General features: G+C 43.3%; 1 protein-coding gene and 1 non-coding gene across 5 annotated transcripts in view; both read left to right on the top strand.

Annotated features, from left to right (window-relative positions):
* Positions 1 to 21,971, top strand: part of CDC42BPB (CDC42 binding protein kinase beta) — a 127,518-nt gene extending 105,547 nt beyond the window's left edge. For 2 of the 4 annotated variants that reach the window (XM_063118078.1, XM_063118080.1), the window contains 8 exons: positions 7,376 to 7,972; positions 11,528 to 11,625; positions 11,743 to 11,827; positions 13,417 to 13,537; positions 13,623 to 13,740; positions 15,840 to 15,945; positions 16,030 to 16,100; positions 20,125 to 21,971. In XM_063118078.1, the coding sequence (XP_062974148.1) occupies positions 7,376 to 7,972; positions 11,528 to 11,625; positions 11,743 to 11,827; positions 13,417 to 13,537; positions 13,623 to 13,740; positions 15,840 to 15,945; positions 16,030 to 16,100; positions 20,125 to 20,256 (1,328 nt within the window). In that variant the 3' untranslated portion in view covers positions 20,257 to 21,971. Of the gene's footprint in view, positions 1 to 7,375; positions 7,973 to 11,527; positions 11,626 to 11,742; positions 11,828 to 13,416; positions 13,538 to 13,622; positions 13,741 to 15,839; positions 15,946 to 16,029; positions 16,101 to 20,124 lie in introns of those variants that run through there. The other 2 variants (XM_063118079.1, XM_063118081.1) reach the window with 2 other exon arrangements.
* LOC134393821 (5S ribosomal RNA) lies at positions 11,908 to 12,026 on the top strand. The gene has a single exon (XR_010025106.1). It is a non-coding gene; the product is annotated as a 5S ribosomal RNA (ribosomal RNA).
* Positions 21,972 to 25,530: the final 3,559 nt, after the last annotated feature.

Below are 25,530 nucleotides of genomic sequence, written 5' to 3'. Positions count from 1 at the left end.
GGTGTATCTCATAAGTCTTTTTTTTTTTTAAAGATTAGTTATACAACATCCTTTTCCTTACAAAGAACTTGTTTAGCTGGAGAGCTGGATGTGATTGATTTTAACAACTTGTTTTGTGGGTTACCTGAAATTAAACAGCCAACTTAGCAGGCATTGTGGATGACAAAGTTCTTGCCTTCACTAAAGGCAGATAAGAGCCATTACGCTAGTCCATATGGCACAGAATATCCAAGAATTCAAAGAGGCCAACAGGTTTTTATCTTGTCTTTCAGCCAGTATGGGACAGAACGACAATCCATGAAAATCCTAGTGTGCACAGTTTCGATATTCAATGCTGGTGCATAATCAGCTGTGATAATCAATGCTGCTAGTTGTGACACACTCTTGGAAACTGTCTAAGGGTCTGGCCACTGTTGTATATCCTCCCTATCCCATAATACCGGAACCCCGGGCCTTCCCATGAAACTGAATAGTGGGAGATTCAGGATAGAGAAAAGGAAGCACTTCTTCACACAGTGCATGCAGTGGAATTTGCTACCACGTGAAGTAGTGATGGGCACCAACTTGATGGCTTTAAAAGGTGATTGACAAATTCACAGAGGGTAGGGCTATTAATGGCTACTAGTCAGGATAGCTATATAATAACTCTAGATTCAGAAAAGATAATGAGTGGGATGGTGCTGTTGCACGTGAGTGTCCAGCTTGTGTGCTTCCCACAGGCAGCTGGTTGTCCATTTTGTGAACATAAGGGTGAACTTCATAGGCCTTTGGTCTGATTCAGCATGACTCTGCTTCTTATGAACACTAAAAACTTTGTGAAATAAAAAGGTCTTAGCAGCTCATCTGAAACATAAGAGAGAGAGAGAGAGTGAGAGAGAGAGAACCAAACTTTTCACAGTCTTGGACCATGGTAGGAAATTCCTTGTCTCTGGCCCCAATCAATCACACTTCTGAAAATGCATAGATAGCAGTGGGTGGACAGGATCATACCGGAAGAAGTAGTTATTCAAATGACGTGGACCCAAACCATCTAGGGCTCTGTAGATAAGAATCAACACTTGGAATTGCGCTCAGAAACAAACTGCAGTCTAGTTCAGATGGAACAAAACTGGAGTTATATGATGATCAAAGTGAGCTCCAGCAATCAATTTAGCTGCTGTGTTTTGCACCATATGTTTCAGAATGTTTTCCAGAAGCAGTACCGCAGAGAGCTTGTTACAGTAATCCAGTTGGATGTAACTGTGGGACAGTGGCTAGCTAGCTAAAGCTGTGCAAAAATGCATCTAGCCATAGCCTCCACCTGAGCAGTTTGAAGTGCTCCCAGCTTATGAACCTGGTCTTTGTAGCGGAGGGCAACCACATCCAGGATAGAGCATAAACCCACTTACTGGCCAATAGGACCTCTGTCATGTCTGAACTAAACCTCAGTTTATTAGCTTAAAACCATTCTATTACTGTACTCAGGTACTGGTTCAAAGCTTCCAGTGTTTCTTTGGCATTGGAAGAAAATGAGAGAGAGAGCTGGATGATATGAGCATATTATTATTATTATTATTATTATTATTATTATTATTATTATTAATTGCATTTGTATACCGCCCCATAGCCGAAGCTCTCTGGGCGGTTCACATAAGATGATACGAAGCCCCAAATCCCCGGATTACCTCTCCCAGCGGTTTCATGTAGATGTTGGTGATAAACACTTTAAGGCTGCATAATCTATCATCTGCCAGCCCCATGTGTTCATGACCAGCCAGGTGTTTGGCAGCACCTCCTTCCCCCCACCCCACCCCGGCTCCTGTTTTTGTAGTCCCAAAATTTTTATTGAGCCCTTTGTGGGACCATGGAAGACTGGTCTCTTCCGGCAGGCCTACCCAGATGAATTTTAAACCTAAGAATTTTAACATGTCCTGATTGTTATTTTACTATTGTATTGGTTTTATATGCTCTTTTTATTCATTTTATGTATTTGATTGATATTGTATTGTTGTACTAATGTTGTTCCCCGCCGTGATCCAAAGGGAGAGGCGGGTAAGAAATGATGATGATGATGATGCTCACATTTACACGGTCTTGAATTCAGCACTGTAGAGTAAACATGACTTCTTAAAGCACCTTAAATGTCAACAGTGAAATTTCCTAGCTCTTTGTTCCATGGACGCTCTTGATAGACTTGAGTAATTGGAATCGGGTACAATTTCTCTGGGTTACAGGAATGATTTTCTCTCGCCTGTCTGTCTAGAAGGCAGTGGTGATTTTCAGACAAATATTTCTCTGCTTGTGCTCTCATTTATTACACCGAAAATGAAAAATCTTTATGGCTTGTCAACAAGCTTTCAGAAAAGTGACTATCTCAAATGAATAACTGGTTTATAGGCTAAAAATAGACATCAAAACCATTTTTTCTCTAGTCAAGGGATATTTTTTTGTCTTATTCTCTCTGGTCATATTCTGCAAGTAAACTCAACTCTTTCCAAAAGTATAATTATGGTTGCACCTTGTATGCTCCCAAAGCAAATAATTGCATGATCTTCTGAACCATGTTTGCTAGGGAACAAATGAGTAGCAAAGTATAAACTGTATCATATGTTTTTGTACCAGAGAAAAGAAGAATATCCAAAAAAATAGATGTGTGTTCATAATTGCAGACCACAGTGCCGTAATGTGGGCCTATCTTTGAAGATTTTTCCGAAACTTTAGTTAGTGCAGAATAGAGCAACTATGCTCTAGTTGCTCTATTGGGTATACTGATCCAGGCATGGATCAGTATACCCATAAAACATCTACAATATCTACACAAGATGACAATTTGTTTCTGGGCCTAACTCAAATTGCTTGTCATGACCTTTACATTCCTAAATGACCTGGGTCCTGATAACTGCAGATTACATCTACTCCTATATGATCTCCTGATGACATCCTGATCCAAGTACCATCCTACAGGGAGGCTAGCCTAACCTTCAGAATGGGCAGGGCCTTTTCAGTGGTAGCCATAATGTTCTGGAATGTATATGAGATAAAGAGACTCATGGACAACCTTGGCCCTGTCTTTCTGAAGCCATTCTTTCTCTGAAAGCCTTCAATTGTTGATCTGCTCATTTTTTGGACCATTTCTATTTTTAATTTTGATAGTTGCCTTTACTTATGTTGCTGTAAAATTTTATATGTATAGTAGAAAGATAACCCTTGTATATTCTTCACCCCTGCTATCTTTTACATTTCCTCTGTGCAATGGGGTGATTTTGCTCTATAATTGAAAAGGGAGAAAATTAAGAGGCTGAGTCTTAGGCATTTTTAGAGGCCTCAGATTGGCTCAGGAAAATGATCCAAGATCTTCTGGATTTTCCCAGTCCACGCTGGTTCAGGGTTTGAGTAAAGCTTGCCTCTCCTGTGAGGCCAGCCTCAAAGATATAGTTCGGAAGAACTTTGCTGGCATCTTGACATGTCATTAAATTGGAAAATTATGGTGTTGTGGGGTATTTCTGCTATTGCTTGAATGGGATTGTTTGGATCTCTTTCTATTATGAAGTAAATGAGTTCGGTGCACAGAGATCAGCTGAAGGGAAGTTTATTTATTTATTTGAATATTTCTGAACTGCCCAATATTAATAGAACAGCTTTACACAGAGGAGCGAAGAGAGATACCAGAGAGAGTTTTTGTTTAACTCACTCGTTGATGGGCTTATTATAATTGTGTTAATTGTTAAGAAAGCATTGTTTTGTCTAAACCAGAACTCTTTTTCTTTATTGAACCCATCTTGCTGAGGCCTGAAACTGCAACATGTTACTTTTTAATCGGAGGTGGTTCTGATTTTTTATCAGGTCCATGAAGTTGTTTACATGTTTCCTAAATTCTTGGGTCACGGTCCACTTGAACGGTGGGTGCAAGTATGGAAGACTCATACGGCTCTGTAAAATGTTGCCTTCCTTCTCGTCCAGGCCCTATTTGTAGTCCTTCCTCTCTGCCCAATCTAGGTAGCACAAGCAAAGTGCATTGGACAGAGGGAGGGCTGGATGGGGAACATCTCATTCCCCTCAGTAACCTTTCATGCTGCTGGCACAGTTATCCATACCTGTGCCACAGCAGAAGGGTGAGAAAAAACATGTAGTTCTTCTCCTGCAAGTGCCGAGCCCTCAATGTAAGTGGTTCATGCTCTTTGCCTTCTATCTCTGTGAAGTGATGTAACTTGTCCAGGTACAAAAATAGTTGTACAGTTTATATGCTATGCTTATTTTGCATTACTCTGATTCCACCACCATCACCCCCAGCATTTTAAGACTAGTTGGGCCTGTTCACATGTTGCGGCAGCAAATCGTGGGTTAGTTAGGTGTTCCCGCAAACTGTCAACAACCTCCAATGAGTGCAATTAGAGGTTTTCCTTGTGACATGCAAACCCAGACCAATGGGTTGTTTAGGGATAAACAACCAGCATTTAACCCATGGTTTGTTTTGGGGTTAACCGCTGAGTTGTTAGTCTCTGAACAACCCATCACTTTGGGTTTACATGTCATGTTGACAACCTCCAGTCACACAGATTGGAGGTTGTTTACAGGAACCGGACGCGGCTCACATTCCATATGCATCCCTGGGAATTGTGGATTAAATAACCAACGGCTATTTAAGCAGAATGTGCGCACAAGTCGATGCCCCCTTGTCTGGTGTAGTCTGTATACTTTTTTACTGTTTAATGTTTTTAACTTTTGTAAACCGCCCAGAGAGCTTCGGCTATGGGGCGGTATATAAATGTAATAAATAAATAAATAAACAAACAAACAAACGGTTTGCCACCATTATGTGTGAACCAGGTTGTTGAGTGTTGAAATGTTTGTACTACTAAAAATGAGTGGAGAATGGTTCAAATAGTTCAAAAGGAAATTTCTGCATTCAGCTTTCATAAGATTCAGTCATATTCACATTACATCTGGTTAATATTAACACCGAGCATTAATATTTCATATATTGTACTTGTAGAATATTTCATTTTAAGTAAAACACACTGTAATCCTAAATTAATTTTAAAATCCGTCTTTCGATCTTCCCTTTTTCTGGCTGTCTCTGTTCTGCCACCAGACCTCTCCAACTGGGTCAAAGAATTGTTTAGCATTCTCTTTGATGTTGCATCATCATCAACTGCCTTCCCATTTTCTAGGCCCATTCTTCCTATTCTGTTTGTGTGCTGATAACGAAAATGCTTTCCTTTATACAAGAGGAGCTACTAATGAAAAAAACTTTCTGATAGCCCTGATGTGTGTTGACCTTTGAGATGCAATGTAAAATATACTCGCTTTCCTCAGATGCAAGAAATAGGAAGGTTTTGTTTATTGGTGCTGGAAATCTTAAATGTGTGTTCACTCTGCAGCAAGGATGGGCAAAAAGAAGGTGGACTAGCAGTGTACCCCTGACCAAATTCTGGTGGACAAAACAGTACCTGTGATACTTGCAAAGAATGCTGGATTAGGTGGATTGATCCAATAAGACACACCTCATGTTCTAAGCAAGAGTGTAAACTTGGGATTATTTAATACACATTATCTATGTCTTAATTGTTACAAGATCCCAAATAATGCACTCCTGTTTTGTATGTTAAAAATTAATTGGGGGAACACTAAAAGGAAAAGGCGCTTACGTGTTCCAGAACTGAAGAAAAAAATATTCTTGGATGCCTGAAAAAAATGTTTTCTTTATGTCCAATGTGTTTCAGAAAGGACTTCCCTTCCTCAGGGGCTGCTTATCTTTCTCCAAATGTATTACAAAAGAATCTTTCCTATGCTTCTAGATTAAAATGCTCCAAATAATAATTTCTAAAACACATTGGGACCAAAAGGCTTTCAAGTAAAGCAAACTGTCGACTTTGTAAGATACCTGTTTTCTCTGGCCTTTTTCCAGAGTATGTTTTATTCAAGGTGGATAAAAATGAGTATTTTTCTAAAATTGTGAGGGGGGGGGGGGAATGTATCTAAACTGGATTTAAAAACACTCATTAGAACTTTGAAACTGCCAAGCCTGCCTAATGTTGTATTTATTAGCAACCATTCATTGTTTTTAATGAGCTTACAAAATCGAAAGTTTTCAGCAGAAAGAATCTGTTTTGGAAAATTTTCTGCTCCTCATCACTGAGTAGAGCACATGTTTTGTATGCAAAAGATCTCAGGTTCGCCTCCAGGTAGGGTTAGGAAATAAATATTGCTTGAAACCCTGGCGAGCTGCTGCCAGTTAGTGTTGACAATACTGAGCTAGATGGACCAGTGGTCTGACTCAGTGAAAGGCAGCTTACAATGGGTTGTATTCAACGGTGTCATTCTGCCACCAGAAGGGAAACTGCTGGTGGAATGAGTTTCCCCTCCCCCCCCCGGCAGCCCACCCCCTGCACCCCCAAATCTACATCAAAGAGTTGGGGGACCCTTCACTACAGATTGGTGGGGAGAGAGCTGCAGGGGAGAGGAGAGGACAGACTTTTGGATGTATGACTGTTGGATCCAGCACTGTGTTCCTGTGTTTCTCTGTGCAAAGACACAGCCTGGATAGGTTTTTTGTTCATCATTTATGTGGCAGCGGCACTGAGTCAAGTAAGGCAGTGGAGTTAGTGAGAACAAAGGGACAATATAGTAAAAGACAGGCGGAAGGCAGAGTGGAAAGGAACAATGGAACGAACTGGAAAGAAAAAAGTAAGGTGTTGTAATTCCAGTTCCTATATTCCTCCACACTTTTATCACAGAAAAACTCCTGGCTTTGGGACATAAGGATGACCCTATTGGGGGAATATACCCTCCTTAATGTTGTAAAATGCTACATTTAGTTGTAAATTAACATGTTTTAGTGATCAAATTTGCAGCATTCTCTAAGAAATAGATGAAAAACTATCAGTGGCAATCTTGATTTAAATCGGGTTTCTCTTGGTGATTTGAATCATGATTTCTCCCTGCTTTTATTGGCGTGTTCTTGGGTTTTAGCGGCAACTGTGTTTTAGATGTTAGTACTGTCTGTCCTGGAAGTTTGATTTTTAAATGTTTGTTGGTTTTAATATTAGTTTCTTGTTTTATCATTGGGTGGGATTTTATTGTGTAGGATTTTATCGTATAAATTGTCTTGGGAGAGCTTTTGTCTTTAAAGGCAGTCTAGAAATATTTTAAATTTAATAAAGTCAGCCCATCCTTGCTGTATAGCGAGTGCTGTTGCTGTATTGGTGTACAGTTTTAAGAAAGGGTTGAGAGTGAAGCTCTAGTAATGTCTTGTACCTGGAGCAAAACTGTGATGTCTTCTTGTACTGTGGAAGTGGGCATAAATGATAAGTAATTGTATCGCTAACACGTAATATGACCCAGGCTGCCAACACCCCTCTTGCCACTTACTCACCTGCACCTGTTGTTCTCACAGTGATCGTCCGAGCTGCTGACTGCAAGAAGGTCTACCAGGTAGAGCTCGCTCCCAAAGAGAAGATCATCATCCTTATCTGCGGCCGTAATCATCATGTTCACTTGTACCCCTGGTCCTCCCTGGATGGATCCGAAGGCAGCTTTGATGTTAAGCTTCCTGAAACGAAAGGCTGCCAGTTCATTACGACGGGGACACTGAAGAAGAGCTCTTCCACAAGTCTGTTCGTGGCAGTCAAACGGCAGGTTCTCTGCTATGAGATTCACAGGACTAAACCTTTCCATAAAAAGTTCAATGAAATCCAGGCTCCTGGCAATATACAGTGGATGGCGCTGTTCAAAGACAGGCTTTGTGTTGGCTACCCATCTGGTTTCTCTCTCTTGAACATTCAGGGGGATGGACAGTCTATAAACCTGGTAAATTCCAATGACCCTTCGCTTGCATTCCTCTCACAACAGTCTTTTGATGCCCTTTGTGCTGTGGAGCTCAGCAATGAGGAGTACCTGCTTTGCTTCAGCCATTTGGGAGTGTACGTCGACGCGCAAGGCCGAAGGTCGCGCATGCAGGAACTAATGTGGCCTGCAACTCCTGCTGCCTGTAGTATGTATATGTTTTTCTGTTGCTGTATCCCTGTTGCTGCTTCCCTTCTCTGAAAACAGTCAGCCAATAGCTGTGTGTCTTAACAATTACAGGTTTAAATCTCCTTGTACGAACAGAACCCAGTACTTCTGATGAGACAAATATAAGACAAATATGGACGATTTGTCTATCAATGGATACTAGTCATGATAGCTAAGTGGCATCTAAATTCTAGATGTGTATGTGGGTGGGCAGGGGTGTCACAGCAGTAAGGGAGGGCTCTTACCTTTAAGCCTGGGCTCTCCAGAATCAGCTAGCTGGCAATTGTGGGAAACAGGATGCTCAAAGGTGGTCTGATCCAGCAGGGCTACTTCTGCGTTCTTGTGAGCTGCGACGTCGCAGCCGTAGACATTCCCCAGGATGCAGGTTTGTTTTACTTCATTGTGGTCTTCTCATACTGAAAATGTTGTTAGTTTCCTACTGAGAGCTTAGAGGAGAAGCCAGCTACTCTACATGAACTTCAAAGCACAGAAAGCTCTATCCACTTTTCTTTTCTTTCTCCTTGTAGATGTTTCCCTTACACTGGGTTATGGAATTTAGACTTTGTCCTAGTAAGCCCCCCGCCCCCAAGATGAAGAACTACCCAAGGTGCCTTAAGTGTAAGGTAGTGAGCATGTTTAGTTTGAGTTGGCTACTCTTCACCTTGGCTTAGGTGCAAAGCCAATAAAAAGAAAATGGGATGGAGCAAGACTCCGTGGGGCACAGCACATCGCTTTAACAAGCTAGAGCCAAAGGTTTTTGGAAGGGGGAGGGCAGGGAATAGGTGGTTACACTTCATCTCTCAGCACTGGCAACCGATGCCCAGTGAAGCATGGTGCCTCCTGGCCCAGTGAAGACTACCCAGTGAAGATTTGTTTCTCACATTTTGATCGCCACCTGTTTCATTCAGTCCTCTTGAAATTTAGGGTGAATTCGGCCTCCCTTGAGATTTCTAAAGCGAGGCACGTGGTCATCCTGGCCTTTAGGTGACTTGGGTGAAAAGATGCAGAGTTAGCCCACCTTCTCCAAGTTATCATACTGTGTGAGTTTCTGTCCCTGAGCTGTTGTATTGGTTGGTAATGCTAGAGCACAGAGAGGAAAGCCGCCCCTCTCTTTTGCTAACCTTGAGTTCCCTCCTCCATGGAACATTAAAGCGTGTCTGGTCTTGCTTTTGACTGTTCCTTGCCATTTGCTTGTCCCCCAACTAGGCTATAGTGACGACTTCCAAGCATATCTGCATGTAAATTATATCAGATGTCTGAACACTCAAAATGCTGAAACGTTAAGAATGTGAGAATCCTTTATCAAGGCCTATGCTTCTCTAAGTCCATATTAAGGGGTCCCTTAGCAGATACTTGTGCATGTAGCACAAGATAAGGTGAATACCACTAGGTTTAGATGGCTTTCAGAAGAGAGTAAATATCAATGGCTTAGGCTTCCACCTTTTTTTTAATTATCATTTGACAGACCTCTGTGTCTGCATAACAAACAGAAATGCAAATGCACAACCTTTTCCAGTGGTTGGAAATTCCGGGTAGTACCCAGTGTTAGTCCTACATAGAGTAGACCCATTGAAATGAATGGTTTAAATTAGTCACAACTAACAAGTCCCATTCATTTCAGTAGGTCTACATAGGACTAACATTGACTACTACCTACTTCATCCTGTGCCCTTCTGGCACTCGTGTGGCTATTTAAGGCCTATGGACCTGTCCTTCCCCCCCCCCCCTTTTTTTAAATGTTTTAATTTGCAACACAAGAATAACAAAACAAAATGGGAAATTCATATCATAAAACCTTTATCAATACACAGTAATTGTTAACATTTCCCTTGATAAGGGCAATGGAAGTATTAAATTATTTCCTCCCCCTTTCCTTGTGTGCTTCCTTTCCCTTCCGTGCGCCTGCAGCAAGCAAAATGATTACTGTGTATTGACATGTTTTATGATACGAATTTTCCTTTTATCCCCCCCATTTCTTGTGGTGGCAGTCATGTTGTTATTTTTGTCTTTAAATAAAAAGATTTCTTTAAAAAAGGAAAGGCTATTATAGGTTTAGTTTTTCTATAAGGAACCAATGAATTCCTCCAGTAGTGCAGGAAGCACTGAAGGCCCAGATAGACGGCAACAAAGCCTGTCCTTGATACAAGTGGCAACCCCTCCAATAGCTATTAGCCATGATAGCGCGATGGAAGCCCCATGCTCAGAGGCAGTGTAACTGTTGTGAATACTACATGGGACAATTGGAAGGGCTTTTGTTGTCTGATTAACCAAAAGAGTTGTGGACTAGTCTGATCTGGCAAGCTCCCCCCCACCCACCCCGGCTCTCTCTCTTCTTTTTTTTTTTAGCTTTTTGAAGCCTTCTGAAAGCCCTGTGAGCAAAGGCCATTGCACATTAGAACCATTTTAGTTCCTCTTGTTGTTCACTGGCTTTCCCTAAATCCCTTCTGAAAGAGGTATTCCCGTGTAGGTGATTTCCTAGGACTTTTAGTGCACCACACTTCCCTTTGGAAAGCCCGTAGCTTCTGGAGTTCCTACCCCTTCCATTCAGAGACCAAATGGCCTCATCCTTCTACTTCCCTCACCTCATTTTATTTTTTCCTTCATACTATTTACTCATAGGCTTGTTGCCACTGAAGATAGGTCTTAACGCCTTTCTGCAATGTAAATGGAGACTGTTTTGTGAGGATATCATGGAACACAACCCACGAACAGAGTTCTTTAGCAAAGCGGAAGCAGGCAAGAGCCAGCACGCTCGATCACCCCTGCATGCTCCCAGGCAACCCACAGCTAACAAACAATGGGTTGTCTAACCGTGCTAATGGGGCATGTGTGTGTGGTGAAGAATTGTGAGAAACAATATTGACCTTCTGTGGCTTTGCAGTCTGTCTTGCAGCAGGTTCAAATAATTAATGGCCAAACTAGAAGATGGCTGTGTAGTGTGTTAGGCTGGGCCTAGAAGAGCAGGGACTTAATTCCATAGAATCACTTGATCGCCTTAAGCAAGTTACCTCCCTCAGCCTCCATTTTCTGTTTTTAAAATGGGAATAATGACCTGTCTTGCAGGTCAATGGTGAGGGTGACTGGGGAAAGACATTATACTTTAAAAGTGCTAATGAACTATAGTGAAATGTTTGGAGAAAAAAATAGCTTGCTGCAAAGTGGCCCAGTCCATTTCTTACTCAGGTAGTAAACTTCATCAGGGCTGCACCACTTCAAACTATGGGGGAGGGAGGGGGCCTTACATAATGGAATGCTCCTCTATGCAATATGTTCCCTCCACAAACAAAGCTAGATGCTTCATGCAGGAATCTGTGTCTTCTTTTTTTCTCGGGGGAGCATTCGTCCGTGCAAGCCCCTACCCACAGTCTGAAGTGGTCTAGCTCAGACACAGATTTACATCAGTGGAAAACTACATCAAAGAGATGGCTTTCCAATCCGCATGAGCTTGGGAAGCAGTAGCGGTAGAAATAATTGCGATACTCAACTCTTATCTCAGTGGTATGCAACCATGACAGATTTTGTGTTTTCTCTCCAGGTTGCAATCCATTCTATTTAACAGTCTACAGTGAATACGGTGTTGATGTTTTTAACGTGAACACGATGGAATGGGTTCAGACGATAGGCTTAAGAAGGGTAGGTAGCTCGCCTGTACTTAAGGTCGTAATAAGGGCTTAATCGGTTTACTGAAAACTCCCTTGCGGTGTGTTGAAGATGAATTTTAACGTTTCCCTCGCTTTGCCTCTATAACAGATCAGACCTCTAAATGTGACAGGCACACTGAATCTCCTTAACTGTGAACCTCCTCGACTAATTTATTTCAAGAACAAGTTTTCAGGTTAGTGTTTTGGGGAAAGGCAAGGGGAAGGTGGGGGGAGAAGGCAAAATGAAGAGGCTTTAAAAAAAAAAAAAAAAAAGACCTACGGCCATACTACCTTGAATGCGCCCGATCTCGTCTGATCTCGGAAGCTAAGCAGGGTCAGGCCTGGTTAGTACTTGGATGGGAGGCCGCCTGGGAATACCGGGTGCTGTAGGCTAAAAAAATAATAATAATCCTGTCGTTTTTGAGATGAGGGCCCTCTGTGTGAACTCTTGCCATGACCAGAAGCGAACAAGACCTGTGTACAATGAGGCTTGCAAGCCTCAAGCAGTAGATGGACCAACAACTTCCATTGATTTTTGCGGGAGGGGTAGTTTAATTGGTGTGTGGGGGGGTGGCTTTTTACTAAGGGCAACTATTGGCTTGGTTTGGGAGGGTTGGATCCAGAACCGTTGTTCCGTCAGCAGAAGGATACCGCTTGCAGAATGGGACTTCCCCCGTCCTCTCCTCCCCTTCCACTTGCGCCCCCCCTGTGTGCCCTCCAAAGCTGTTTTGGTGGTGGGGGAGTTCAGGGACCCTCTGGAGCAAATTTTGTAAGGTGCTCAGGGAAATGGGGAAAGGAGGGTTGGAGGGGGAAGTCCAGTTCTGCAAGCAATTCTCTTCCACCAGCAGAACAACAGTTCTAGATCCAACCCTTTGATTTTAAGCTATTTTGGTCATGGCATGAAACTTTAATAGGGAGAGAAAAGGAAAACATTGTCTTTGCTTTTATAAAAAATGAGTGCTAGCTTTTGCTCATTGAATTTTAGCTTCTACTCCTTTCAGTATCACAGAAGGTGCATATTGGGACTTTGGTAATATGCACATTTCTTTGAATTGCATGGCTAAAATTCAGGCGGTTGCTTGGTTTGATTTGGGCTGCCTTATATAACGCTTTATTAGGATCCGTAGATGCAATTTTAGTCATTTTAAGAGTTCTAGAAAGAAAGAAAGTAAAACAAGTAGAAATTTAACAGAAGTGAGATTTAGGGATTTACTTTCGACTGCAAGGCTATATTCTGTGATTCATCATGACACTGGATTTTGCAAATTCCTAGTTCCTCCATATGTAGTGAGTGTACATAATTATTAATTGATTGACTGCATTTCTATACCACCCAATAGCCACAGCTCTCTAGGCAGTTCTCAAAAATTAAAATCATAAAATAGAACTGAAGTATAAAATTTAAACCACAATATTTATTTATTTATTTATTATTGCATTTTTATACCTCCCAATAGCTGAAGCTCTCTGTCCTGTTTACAACCACAATATAAAAGTACAACCAGAATGAAACCGAGCAGCAATGCAGAGAATTAAAATACAGATTTAAAACAGCAAGTTAAAAGACTAGGATGGTAAAATGTTAAAACACTGGGAAAATAAAAAGGTCTTCACCTGGCATTCGAAAAAATATAGCGTAAATGCCAGGCGAACCTTTCTGGGGAGGTCATTCCACAGTCGGGGAGCCACAGCAGAAAAGGCCCTTCTTTAAGAACTCCTCCTGCACGAGTCTCCTTCATTTTAGCAGGGCTAGTTTTTGTAACTACCTTATGTATTGTTATAGCAGGAGCTGCCCTTGTTGTGCCGGAAACATCTGACAACAGCAAAAAACAAATGCTTCGCACCAGAAGCAAAAGAAGATTTGTCTTTAAAGTCCCTGAGGAGGAAAGAATACAGCAAAGACGGTGAGGCTTTAATCTCTCTCTGCAGTTGGTGGTAAAGAAGATTCTACTTCTGCAAAATCATCATTTTGTGTCCTTATTGATTTAGAGAGATGCTCCGAGACCCTGAGCTCAGATCCAAAATGATTTCTAACCCAACCAATTTCAACCATGTGGCTCATATGGGACCAGGAGATGGAATGCAAGTGCTCATGGATCTCCCATTGGTAAACCTTTTTGTTCCTAGGGGGAAAATTTATGTGAAATTATGCTCAGCTGCATCTCACAAACCTTAGGGGAGCAACCTGGCAGAGGGCTTTAAAGTTTGAACAGAACTGCTGTTCATTTTCTAAGAGGCAGTTTTAATCTTTAATCAAGCCCAGATGTCTCCATGAAGAGATTGGGAGCAGGCGTTGGCCTTTTATCCCCTCCCCCACCTTCAGTGGCCCTCACCATGAGGTGAAGTGTGTGACAAAATGGGACATCCCACCATTCTCCTAGAAACATAGGAGATCCCATGCCTAGATAAATACTGGCGCTCCCATTTATCATCTAGTTCTCTTCACAGTAAGGGGAGCAGGGGGAGGAAGCAGGCAAGCCCACCCCCTGTTCCTAGTCTAATCCTGGAGGGCGAGGGAGAGAAATGATAGCTGAGCAGGCCCTGTAAAAGCTGTCCAAAGAATGCCACCACACTACGCCGAATACTGAGATCCAGCAAGTATCACTGCCAGGAGTGTGCTAGTGTTTTCTAAATAACTATTCTTTCCTCCTTCCTTTTTCTTGTCTTGTCTGAAGTAACAGAACGAATTTCCTTCCCCTTCACCGTCCCAACACTCTCCCCTGACCTCCAGCAGGCTTTGAGCACGTCTGTCACATGAGCTCTCTCTCTCTCTACTGAAACCTTTCTCCAGAGTGACCATTCTTCCTCACTGCTTTCCTCCTCTCCTCTGCTCTTCCTCACTGCTTTCCTCCTCTCCTCTGCTTCTGTAGCAAGGTGCAGGAGCAGCTCTTTAGGAACTGAAGTGGCTGATGATGGTGTGCGCTTTGCCCCCCCCCCCCCAACCCGGGGCCAGCATTAAAAGCAGGTGTCCAGGAGGCAGGAGGGAGAGACAAATAATTTGCAGGGAATTACTAACCTCTGGGAGCCTAAGCTTGTACTTGCTGCCCTGAAACCTGCAGTCAAGGCAGTGGATTGTCACCGCTGAAACGAAATCGCGTCTTCTCTAGTAACGCCGTCTCAGGCTAGGATCAGAGATTACAATACGTCCTTCCAATAGCAAGAGGCAAAGGGAAAATGCGCTGGAGAATGCCCTGAGTTTTGCTCATTGTAACAGAACTGCCAGTGTTGACGGTCATTGGGCCAAACATAACAGAGGTGAAAACCCAAACCATTTCCGGACTTTTGCAATTGGTAAAACCTAGAGGCATAATCTACAGTCAGACTCCATTCCTGGTGCTGTATAATATCCAACCCTGATAAAACACTGGCAAAATCAATAAGCATCCAACATTAGAAGATACCTTCTCAATTAAAATAAAAAGATCTTCATTCGTTGCATGTTCACAGTGGCTGAAAGAAGCCACCGTGGCTTGTTGCAGCTGTTGCGCATGCCAGCCGGATTTCCCTAACTACCTGCATCAATGCGGCTTGCCGTGTCATCCAGACGTGGGCAGCATGTTGTTTGGGGTGGGCAGCAACTGTCAAATAACCCACGGACTATTACTGCGTTATTTGTGGATTGCTGTCAACGCCAAACAAACCATGCCGCCCTGTTTTGGATAACATGGCAAACCACACAGGTGTAAATAATTAGGGAAATCTGGCCAGGAAGTGCCCAGTATGGGGGCAGCTGCAACAAACCACGGTGGCTTGTTTCAGCCTCTGTGATGGTGCGAACTGAGCCACCACGTTGTATCTTTTGCTACATATTAGTCTGTAGGGAGAAAACTTCTCTGTCTATATATATATAAGTGGTTTATATGGTTCATTTACGCAGACGTGATTGCTGGTTATCCTGCCTCCAGCATTTGGGAAGAAATTAGGCTGACTACTCAGCTTTTTTGCTTGCTTCTTTTGTGGGATGGAGTAGATGCATTATCCCCTTGTTGATTCTTTGAATGACATAGCTTTGCATTATAAGGCGCTCATTAGTCAAGTGAAGCAAGTGTGTAAAAATATCACCATATAAATAACACTGAATGCAGGGTTCTTTTTTTTTTTTTTTTTTAAAAAGTGCTCTCAAAACCTGTGCTAGAAGTTTCACAGAAAAGAAACTTGTGTTGAAAATGTCTTATCTAATTGACTGTGGCTACGTTTCTGCTGCAGAGCGGCTTACCTTCTTCACAAGATGAAAAGGCCTGTCCTCCCACGACCAACATTTCACGCCAAGCACCTCCGAGAAACAAAAGCTACATTTCATGGCCGTCTTCAAGTAAGGATAGGCACAGATCTATTTATAACCTGTAGTTTTATAAACCTCTCCCCGGGGAGATTCTCACACGTCTTTGCCTTACAGGTGGCAGTGACCTCGGAGCAGCTATGCCCTTGCGAAGTATGTCTGATCCAGACCAGGAGTTTGACAAAGAGGTGAGATCGAACTGGATACATCGTTTGGTCTCAAATTGTCAGGCATAGCTCTAATTGTAGTATGGGGAGGTCCATCTAGGTACACAGCAGCTATGTCATCGTGCATGCAGATCACTGCATAACTAGAATGCCAGATTTCAGGATTCCCAGCCCTGCAGGATCAATCACTACACATCATAGGGATAACTTTATCTTAAAAGCTCTAATTCCCAGAAAACGCATTCTTGGAGAACACTTTTGTGGGTATTTATTATTCATTGTTACATTTATATCCTGCCTTTTTCCCTCCACTCGCAAGGATCCCAAGGCAGCTTACGCAATGCTCCTCTTCTCCATTTTATCCTCACAACAACCCTGTTAGGTAGTTTAGGCTGAGAGTTGGTGACTGGACCAGTGTCGCTCAGTGAGCTTCGTGGCTGAATGGGGGCTAGGACCCAGATCTCCTGAGTTGGCCCAGCCCAGCACTCTAGCCACTTGACCATATTTCACCTGGGGCATCAAAAACAACTATTATGTCTTCAAAGTGCGCAGATAGCCTGACCTCAGCCTCCTTGCCATCATGTTGGTCTGCCCTCTTGCATAAACGCCACTGGAGATTAGAGAGATTCTTAAACGTGAGCCAGCTAAATTTTGAAGTGGAGAAATTGGCTCCTAGCCTGACATGTATGGGATCCTTTCGTAAAAGCTGGCTCTGTGTTGATCCCAGGCCTGCAGGAAAAAAGCACCACTGTGGGACTCCACCCAGAATGACCTAAAGAAAGAGGCTTAGCTTGCAGTTGTTGCCTTGAGATTAGGCCAGTAACTCCCCATACATGCCAGAGAGCTTCTGCTACTGGCTGGTATAAAAATGCAGAAGTTAGGGAGCACCTTCGGTTCACGCTTGCTTGCATTTTACCTGCTCAGATTTTAACTAACACTTGAGTTTTTCATGCTCGTTCATAGATATAAAATATAAAACTCTAGGTGGTTCTACTCCGTGGCTTGTGGCCTTATCAGAGTTCTCCCTGGCTGGTCTTGTCTAAATAATTGGGTTAAAGACAAACTTGCTGTTTACACCCACAGGAAAATCTTGTCAACTGTATCTCCCGGCGATATCGCCTTTTAATCTCTTGGCTAAATATAAATCCTTCCTCCCCCCAATTAAATTGACTGCCACGGTAGCAGTTCTGTTGTGAAGCTGTACATTGTGAAGAGTTAACGGCATTCCAAAACACCGGGAAACTGTCCAAGCAGCCGACTGAGAGGAAAGGCAAGGGCTGCCCGCCAAATGCCAGCAATCAGCAGGATATCTAGAAAATAGGCACGGGTGCAGAGGCTCTTAACCGACCGTCCAGCAAATGCTTCATTCTGGGGATTCGTTTCCAGCGTCCCTGACAACGCTTGACTATTTTTGAGTTGCAGTGAGAAGTCTTCAGTGCTTGTGCTGTCAGGAGCGTAGCATAAATAATCAGTGAACAAATTCATCAGCGGCTTTATAGACCTGCCTTTTCGGCTTCTCTTTTCCATCCAACTTGAGGTCCAAAGTACCCATGGTGCACACCGGAGTGATTCTTTCCCCTGCTTGCTTTTCTTTTTTTAAAAAAGGCTGCTTTTTATCTATTAATAAAAAGCAGCCTTCCAAAGCTGCATTCGACAGCAGGAAGAGCAGTGGGAGTGGGGAGGCTTGTTTCAAAACTTCTCCGTCCTGCCCCACTGCTGTTTTCCCACCTGGGAAAGTGGGAAGAGATGCCCATAATAGATTCCCCTGCAGGTTGGGGGGAAAAACAGCTTCAGGAGCAGTATTGAGGAGACAAATATTAGGAAGGGGAAAATCTTACAATCGGCTCTTTCTGCTCCTCAGGGGAATCCCACAACTATATATCCCGTATCCTTTGACCTTTACAACACAGTCCTAAGCATGTTCAAAAGGACGTCAAACTAAGTATGGCAGCGTATTTGGGATTGCAGCTTTAATCACTAGGGAAGAAACCACAACTCAGTGTCAAACAACATGCATAAGGGTCAAGGTGGATTCCTGGCATCTCCCATTACAGGGATCTCAGCAGAGCAGGGAAGGGCCTTGGCCTGAGACTTTTGAGAGTCATTGCCTGAGCGGAGACGGTACCAGTATTGATGCAATCTCTGCACCGTAATTCTGACGGTTGGAGAAACGCATCCATAAAGAATTCCGTGGTCTCCTGTCGCATGTACAGATAAAGCCTGTGGTAGGGCTGTGCACCAGCTCCCCAAACCGTTTCGAGGCCCAATCCAGAACTTTCGGATCAGGCTCGAACCGGTTCGCGCTGATCCAACCCTCCCCCGACCCGCTCCGGATCAGATCCTCCTCCCTTACCCAGCTCCACAATCCGCCGCTGCACAGACCACGGCAGCGGCGGGCGGCAGAGCCAGGTAAGGCCCCCCTCCCCCACCATCACTTACCTGCCTCCGTTGCGGTCCAGCAGCGGCTTCAATTGAGGCCTAGGCGCCGCCGGACCGCGACGGAGGCAGGTAAGCCCCCCTGCCCCCTTACCTGGCTCCGCCACTATCGCCTCATGGACTGCGACAGGGCCAGGTAAGCTCCTCTCCCCCCACACTTACCTGTTTTTCAGAACTCCGGATCTAGGCGAAGGATCTGCTTCGTCTTGATTCGCTTTGTCTTGATCCGCAGCTCCCCCGACCCGATCCGTCTCCGCCTTTGTTGGAGGCGAATCAGGCCACTCCGCTATCACTTCTACGAACCGAAGTGAAGCGGAGCACAGCCCTAGCCTGTGGTAGAATTTCATTTGTTTCGATTCAAAAGCTTCTCTTTTTTTGTGGCTGGCAAGTTGTATTTTGGAGCAAGCGGACAAGCGAGCAACCCTAAGTGCCCACAAAGGGCCTGTGTAGTCTGTAGTTTTTCAGGATAGTATTCATTTATGTAGTGCCATTAACAGATACAATTAATTACAGAAAAAACATACGTTCATGATTGTTGATGTTAAAAAAAAAAGATCACTAAATTTCAACAGAAGGGTAGGAGAGAAAGAAAGAGGCCAGGATAGTAGTCTTAGGATCTCTAGGTGGGGAGGATTATGGGATTAAGCCAAAGTCTTTGCAGAAAAAGGGGATTTTGAGGAGGGATTGGAAGGAAGAGAGAAATGGCACTATGCAGGTTTTCTAGAAGGCAGCAAGGGAACAATCGTCATCCTATATTCCAAGCTCTGTAGCTGGCTACACGGTGTCTTCAGACACTCGCTTATGGTGGTTTACCCACACAGCCCAAGTGTGTAGGTGGTACATGGGGCGAGAAGCAGGGGCTGCCTCTGGCTTCAGCGTACTCTCTCCTATTAAACAGAAAACCTTGGAAATAAACTGAGTTATACATTCTGCCTCCAGTGGCACCAGGAGTAGAATAATAATAATAATAACTGGTGTTGCAGAGCCGGTAAATTGCCAGTGACAGACAGGTGGCATGAGTGGCGTGTTAGATTTTTTAAAAAAAACAGTTTCTGTAAGATTTTGGTTTCTTACATAAAGGTTGGTGTGAGCCTGAGGTTTGCTCCCACATCTGTCCCATGACAAGACACTGACCTGTGAACCTCGTTGAATATGCTAAGCATCAAGCAGTTAAAGCTAGTAAGAACGGGGCCTTCATTGCTGCCGCCTTCCGTCACCCTGCTCCTTACAACTGCACACACCCCACTCCCAGTTCCTTAACAAACTGAGGCCCAAGCATCACATGGTGGCAGCAGATTTCGGCTTGGATCCTAAGGGAGGCCTTTTTCTGTGCACGCGCACACACACACACACACACACACACACACACACACACACCCCTGCCTCTCTCTCCCTCCCCTCGCTGTCATCCCATCGCTATTTTAGCCAGGTGGCCCAGACTAACGGTGTGACAGCGTTGGGGGTGTACTATTGGAGGTGCAGTTTTTTTCAGGGGCTCTTGCATTTGCTGGGTTTTCTGCGTCCCCCATTGTTACTATGTTCTGGGTGCTTGACATGCGGTGGGTCCAGAAGGCATTATTGTCTTGTTGTTGTTTTTTCTTTTTGACAGCCTGATTCGGATTCTACCAAACACTCTACTCCTTCCAACAGCTCTAACCCAAGTGGCCCCCCAAGTCCCAACTCCCCACATAGGAATCAGCTTACACTAGATGGATTGGACCAGTCGACCTGTGACGCATAACACTACCGCCCCCCCTCCCCGCTTTCCCAGTCGGGACCATCTGCTACTCCAAGGAGTATTCAAGAGCAGGACGTCTCTCTCCAACAACTGTGCCAAGACCGATACTGAATTTCTAGTGTTGCACAAAAGTAAATTCTATATCTAGATTGTAGATTCGGGGGTTGGGGATGATTAAAAAAAAAAAAAGAGGAGGAAAGAGTTCTTCGTTACTATGGCGACCACGTTGTTGGGGTGTTTTTAAAAGCAAAACTGTTCGCTCTTATACCTATGGTGGATCTGTTTCTGCACAACAGCGATACTCTCATGGCATTCACTAAAGGCTACTGGTAAACAGTCTTCACGCGTAAGCTGGAAAAAAAATAGAGAAGAGATGCTTGTAGTTTTTACTATGCAGCGTCAGGAATATTATTTTTCTATAGGATGGTGTAATGTCTCAATAGCAGGAAATCCTTCTAGGGGGGGGAAATCAGACTTTGGGGTGGGACGTAAAAGCAGACTAGTTAACATCCTTGGCTTAAATATATTCTAAATATATTCTGTCCCCCCCCCCCCCAAAGTTTAGGAGAATGATAGGAAGCTGTAAGGCCGTTCCCAGCAACAGTAGAATATTTCAGGAAATTGAAAACTGAGGTTCTAGTTTGTGGCCTTTTAACTTATTTAGCCATTACATACATTCTCAGCTTTGTAAATTTCTTTCTCCTGACTTTTTAGTCATGTACATAAAACTAGTATCAATAACATTTTATCCATTCCCTGCTTTTTTAGACCTCATTAGCCAGGGCAGGGCTTTTTTTTTTTTAATAAACCTAAGTAAAATACTGCTGTGAAACCGGTTTTACTCTTGTTTTTCCTGCTATCCATCTTCTCTGATGTTCTTGTAATTTCTCTTGGGGGAGGGGGGGATGTTCAGTGTAAAATATACACTACATTAAAAAAAATAGCTGCTTGTACGAAGCGATCGTGTAGTTCTTAAACCATCAGTCTATTATTATTGGTAACCAAAGTGGAAACCTTGAAGGATGTGTAATATGAGGGTGCCTCGTTGTCTTTTTCCTTCCTTCCCCAGTTCATTGTATCTTCACCTGCATGGAGAACCCCATGATTGCTAACTGAAAGTATTGATCATGTAGGGGGGAAATGCACAGCACACTCCTGTATATTTTGCTATGGCCCATGTGCAGCGGTGACATATTGCGTGTATATTTAATCTCATGCTTCCATGTATTATACATTTAGTAATTTTCCCTGCCCCCACAAAAAAAAATGTGATCATGTTTCATTTAAAAGCGTGTAATTAATTCTGTGGCTGGCATATCCAGTTTGTCATTGTCACACTAGTGTGCCTTCTGTGCCAATTTGATGACAGTTGGATGTCAATTGTTTTAAAATCTGGTTTCTATGGGCTAATGCTATACCAATGGCTAATACTCTTTCCTGAAACACTGTATAGGACGTGCACTTATCTCTAGTTTAAACCAAGTGGTTCTAGTCAACATTTAATCCTGTTACATTAAGTGTTTGACAATACTTGCTCTTTCTCAGATTCTTGATCAATGAAGCTCAATTTGAGCTGGACACTACTGCTTTCGGGATTTCTGGTTTTTACTCTTCTTTTTTTTAATGTAAGTCTAAAGTCTTTGTAATTATTGAATTGTGAGAACATTTTTGAACAATTTTCTTGTCAATAAAGCAGAAGAGGGAGGTTTTAAAAAGTTCCCAGTGGTCCTGTCTCTTTCGCTAGGCAAGCATACATTTGTTTCTCAAACCGCCGTGGTTCAATTGAAAGGCACTGGGCTTGTTCAGACGACACTTCAGGCTCTGGGGTTAGCGAATCTGTGGTTGTCTGGGGTTAGCACTAACCACAAGCCATGCTGTCACACACGACACTTTAAGCCACGGTTAGAGCCGCTAACCCTGCTGCAGACGATCCGACTGCAGTTAGTGAGTGAGCAGGGTTTAGCAAAACGCATCGCGCAAGACACCGTAAACTCCGCTGCTTAACCAAAAGCCTGAACAGGCCCACAGAGACATGATCTGAATCTCCTCTCTGGAAGAAGGAAAAGCAAACAACCGTGTGCATTCTAAATTTGAAAGCAAAACAACATAACCAGGTGCCTTTGTCCAAGAGCTTTTCAGTAACTCTTAAGTAGCTACTCAGAGGAGGAGAAAGGCGTCGGCAGCTGTCAGAGAAGGGGAAGAAGAAGGCCGGTTACTGAATCGTGCAGTTTATCCCAGTCTCTCAGTCCCTGACTGAAGATTGCAGATAGAGCGGCAATTGCTGCTGATATTCCCTTCCCTCCTTCCTGTGGCAGATCAGTATAGATGAGCGATTCCAGATATACCACAAGCAGCCTGCGTTGGAAATAATTAGACGATAGAAGCGTTAAGGTTGCCAAACTGACAAACTCGGAGGCGACTTATCTTGCTAATCTCTTCCTCAGTGCAAATGGTAAACTGTTTTCAAGGTTGGGGCATATAGGACATTGCCTGTATTATTTGTGACGGCTCCGGAGAAATTCCCTATAGATGTTCGTGCTGGAATTTTAACAGTTTTTAAGGACTAGTTGCTCTTTTTTCATTGGCTTGATTCAATATATTTTAAGTAGCCCAGACAGATGTGGGTCGGCGAAGCCTGGAATTAGACTCAGAGGTTAAAACATCTTGCATCTCCGAAGGTGGGTTCTAGTCCGCAAAAGCTCATGCTTCCAATCAATCTGTTAGTTCTTAATGTCCCACAAGATACTTCGTTGGTTTTGCAGTAACAGTCTGATGGCCACTCCTGTGGAGGATGGAATTTTAACAGTGTGCATCATAGCATTTAATCATGCACAACTTGTTCCAGGTTGCATTGCAGTCACAGAATAATCCACATGAGTGCAGTGCACAAAGAGGCACTGAGGTGACAGTGAAGAATATGTGAAAAGGCAGGGAGTTTAACTAGCCTGTCCTCTTCCACCCAGGGACAACGTTTAGCTGAAAAGTTGCCAATTTACTGCAGGATCTGGAGACAGCTAACAGCGAGGGGGTGGATCTGAGCCACAACTTGCTAATTTTATCCTTTAAAGGCAACTAGCTAGAATGGGGTATCCAGCAAATCAATACCAGGCAATCAGTCAGACACAACTAGGGCAAGACTTTTAAAATAGATCAAGCGGGGCATTATTTTGTTAGCTTTAATACTGATACTTAAGTGCCAAATTGCCACCTCTCCAGCAAATCTTTCAAAGTAGTGTCAATGCTGGGTAGCAGTCACGATTAATCTGGGAAAGATGTGAATTCACAACATCCCCTTTCATTTTAACACCAGGATCTTCTCAGACTCATTTAGGCTGCAGTGTTATGCATGCTTTCCTGACCCAAGTGGGAATTACCTCTGAGCAAATAGGATTGCGCTTTAAAGACTATCAAGACTATGGCCCCATTCAGAAGACACCTTAAACCACGGCTTGCTGGGAGAGATTCGTCAACTTAACAGTCTTCCAGAATTTAAGAAAGCCATAAAGACTGATCTCTTCCAACAGGCCTTCCCAGTTGAATTTTAAGATGCCTTTTTTAATGGTGTGCTGCTTTTAATGATGCACTGGTTTCGAACATTTGAATTAGTTGTATGTATTTTATGGTGGTTTTATTTGTGTTGTACCCTGCCTCGATCCAGAGGGAGAGGCGGGTAACAAATAAATAAAATTATTATCATCATCATCATCATCATCATCCACGGTGTTTAATCCAGAAAGCCTTATTCACCATGGTTAAAGCCATGGTTTAAGGTGTCTTCTGAACACATAGCTCTTCTCAGTAAATTCACCACACTGATGAGCATATGTGACAATAGACAGCTTCATATTAAATAGCCAGAGCAGAACTTCAGTATATCTTAAACCAAAGAAGCATTTTGTCCAAGAACAGAAAGGTATGTTGGAGTTCAACCATACGTATTTTTAAGCTATTATTGTCCTGTTACTGTAGGCTAGGAAGGGGGAACGTATAGGCCTCCAGATCCTGGATTTCAATTCCTATCAAGCCTCACCATTGGTTATACCGGTTGGGGCTGATGGAAGTTGCAGTCCACCAACATTTGGAGGCCCACATGTTCCCCACCCCTGCTTCAGGCATAGGTTATAAAGTTTGCAAAGTTCACAGCATTGCAGACCTACTTGCATGAGTAGTTACCCATACAAAGCATAATGTACCTGACTTATTCTGTTCTGTGAATATTGGCAGTGAAATACACCTCAGAACTGTACACAAAGCTAGGGAAATGTCTCTTATGTAAAATCCAAGTAAGCAAGTGAGGGGCCTCTATCATCCATAGGGTTTTTTGGTCATAGGACATTCAGATGGATGTCAAAGCTAAAGGGAATTTCCTTCTGGTACATGAATTGAATTACTCACGGAGATCAAACAATGAAGAGACAGTATTACATATACCTGTTTTGAGATAGTTTTCAGTAATCTTAATTCTTAAAGGCTTTATGTCAAAATAGAAACAAAAGATACCTTATCTCTAGACCCCAAGAATGCTAACACTTTATTTAGGATTGGAATAAGGGTTTTTAAAGAGAAAACTATTACAGGAGGCTGGATAATAATTTTTAGAGCTGATGCAAAGTACATCTCCTGAATGAACCAAAACTTGTTGAAATTGGCTGTTGATTGCCTTTGGTTATTTCTGAATGAACTGTTGGTTTACAGAAAAATATTAAAAGGCTTGAATTTGCCTCACTTTGTAGACTATAGAGAGAAGTCCTGAGGTGAGAAAGAGACTTTGATTTCTCTCAAAGTCACTTTGCTTTGTCACACAGCGCATAGTTAAATTATGGAACTCACTACCACAAGATGTAGTGATGGCCACCAATCTGGATGGCTTCGAAAGGGGGTTGGATAAATTCCTGGAGGTAAAGGCTATCAATGGCTACTAGCCCTGATGGTTGTGTGCTATCCCCAGCATTCGAGGCAGTAAGCCTGTGTGCACCAATTGCTGGGGAACATGGGTGGGAGGGTGCTGTTGCACCATTTCCTGCTTGTTCATCCCTGGCCGATGGCTGGTTGGCCACTGTGTGAACAGAGTGCTGGACTAGATGGACCCTCGGTCTGATCCAGCATGACTCTTCTCATGTTCTTAAGCAAGTAATGTGAAAATGTATTTCATGCAGGGGTCACCGAGCTTTGGGGTTGATGGGCACATTGGGAATTTTGAGGTAGTGTCGTGGGCACTCTTGCAAAAATAGCTGCCATGAGGGGCTTCTCATTCATAAAATGCCTGATGGCCGTAGC

Source organism: Elgaria multicarinata, chromosome 2 (assembly GCF_023053635.1).
Source record: "Elgaria multicarinata webbii isolate HBS135686 ecotype San Diego chromosome 2, rElgMul1.1.pri, whole genome shotgun sequence".
Lineage (NCBI taxonomy): Eukaryota > Metazoa > Chordata > Lepidosauria > Squamata > Anguidae > Elgaria > Elgaria multicarinata.
The sequence above is the reverse complement of the archived record's forward strand: the minus strand, read 5'-3'. Positions and strand labels throughout refer to the sequence as shown.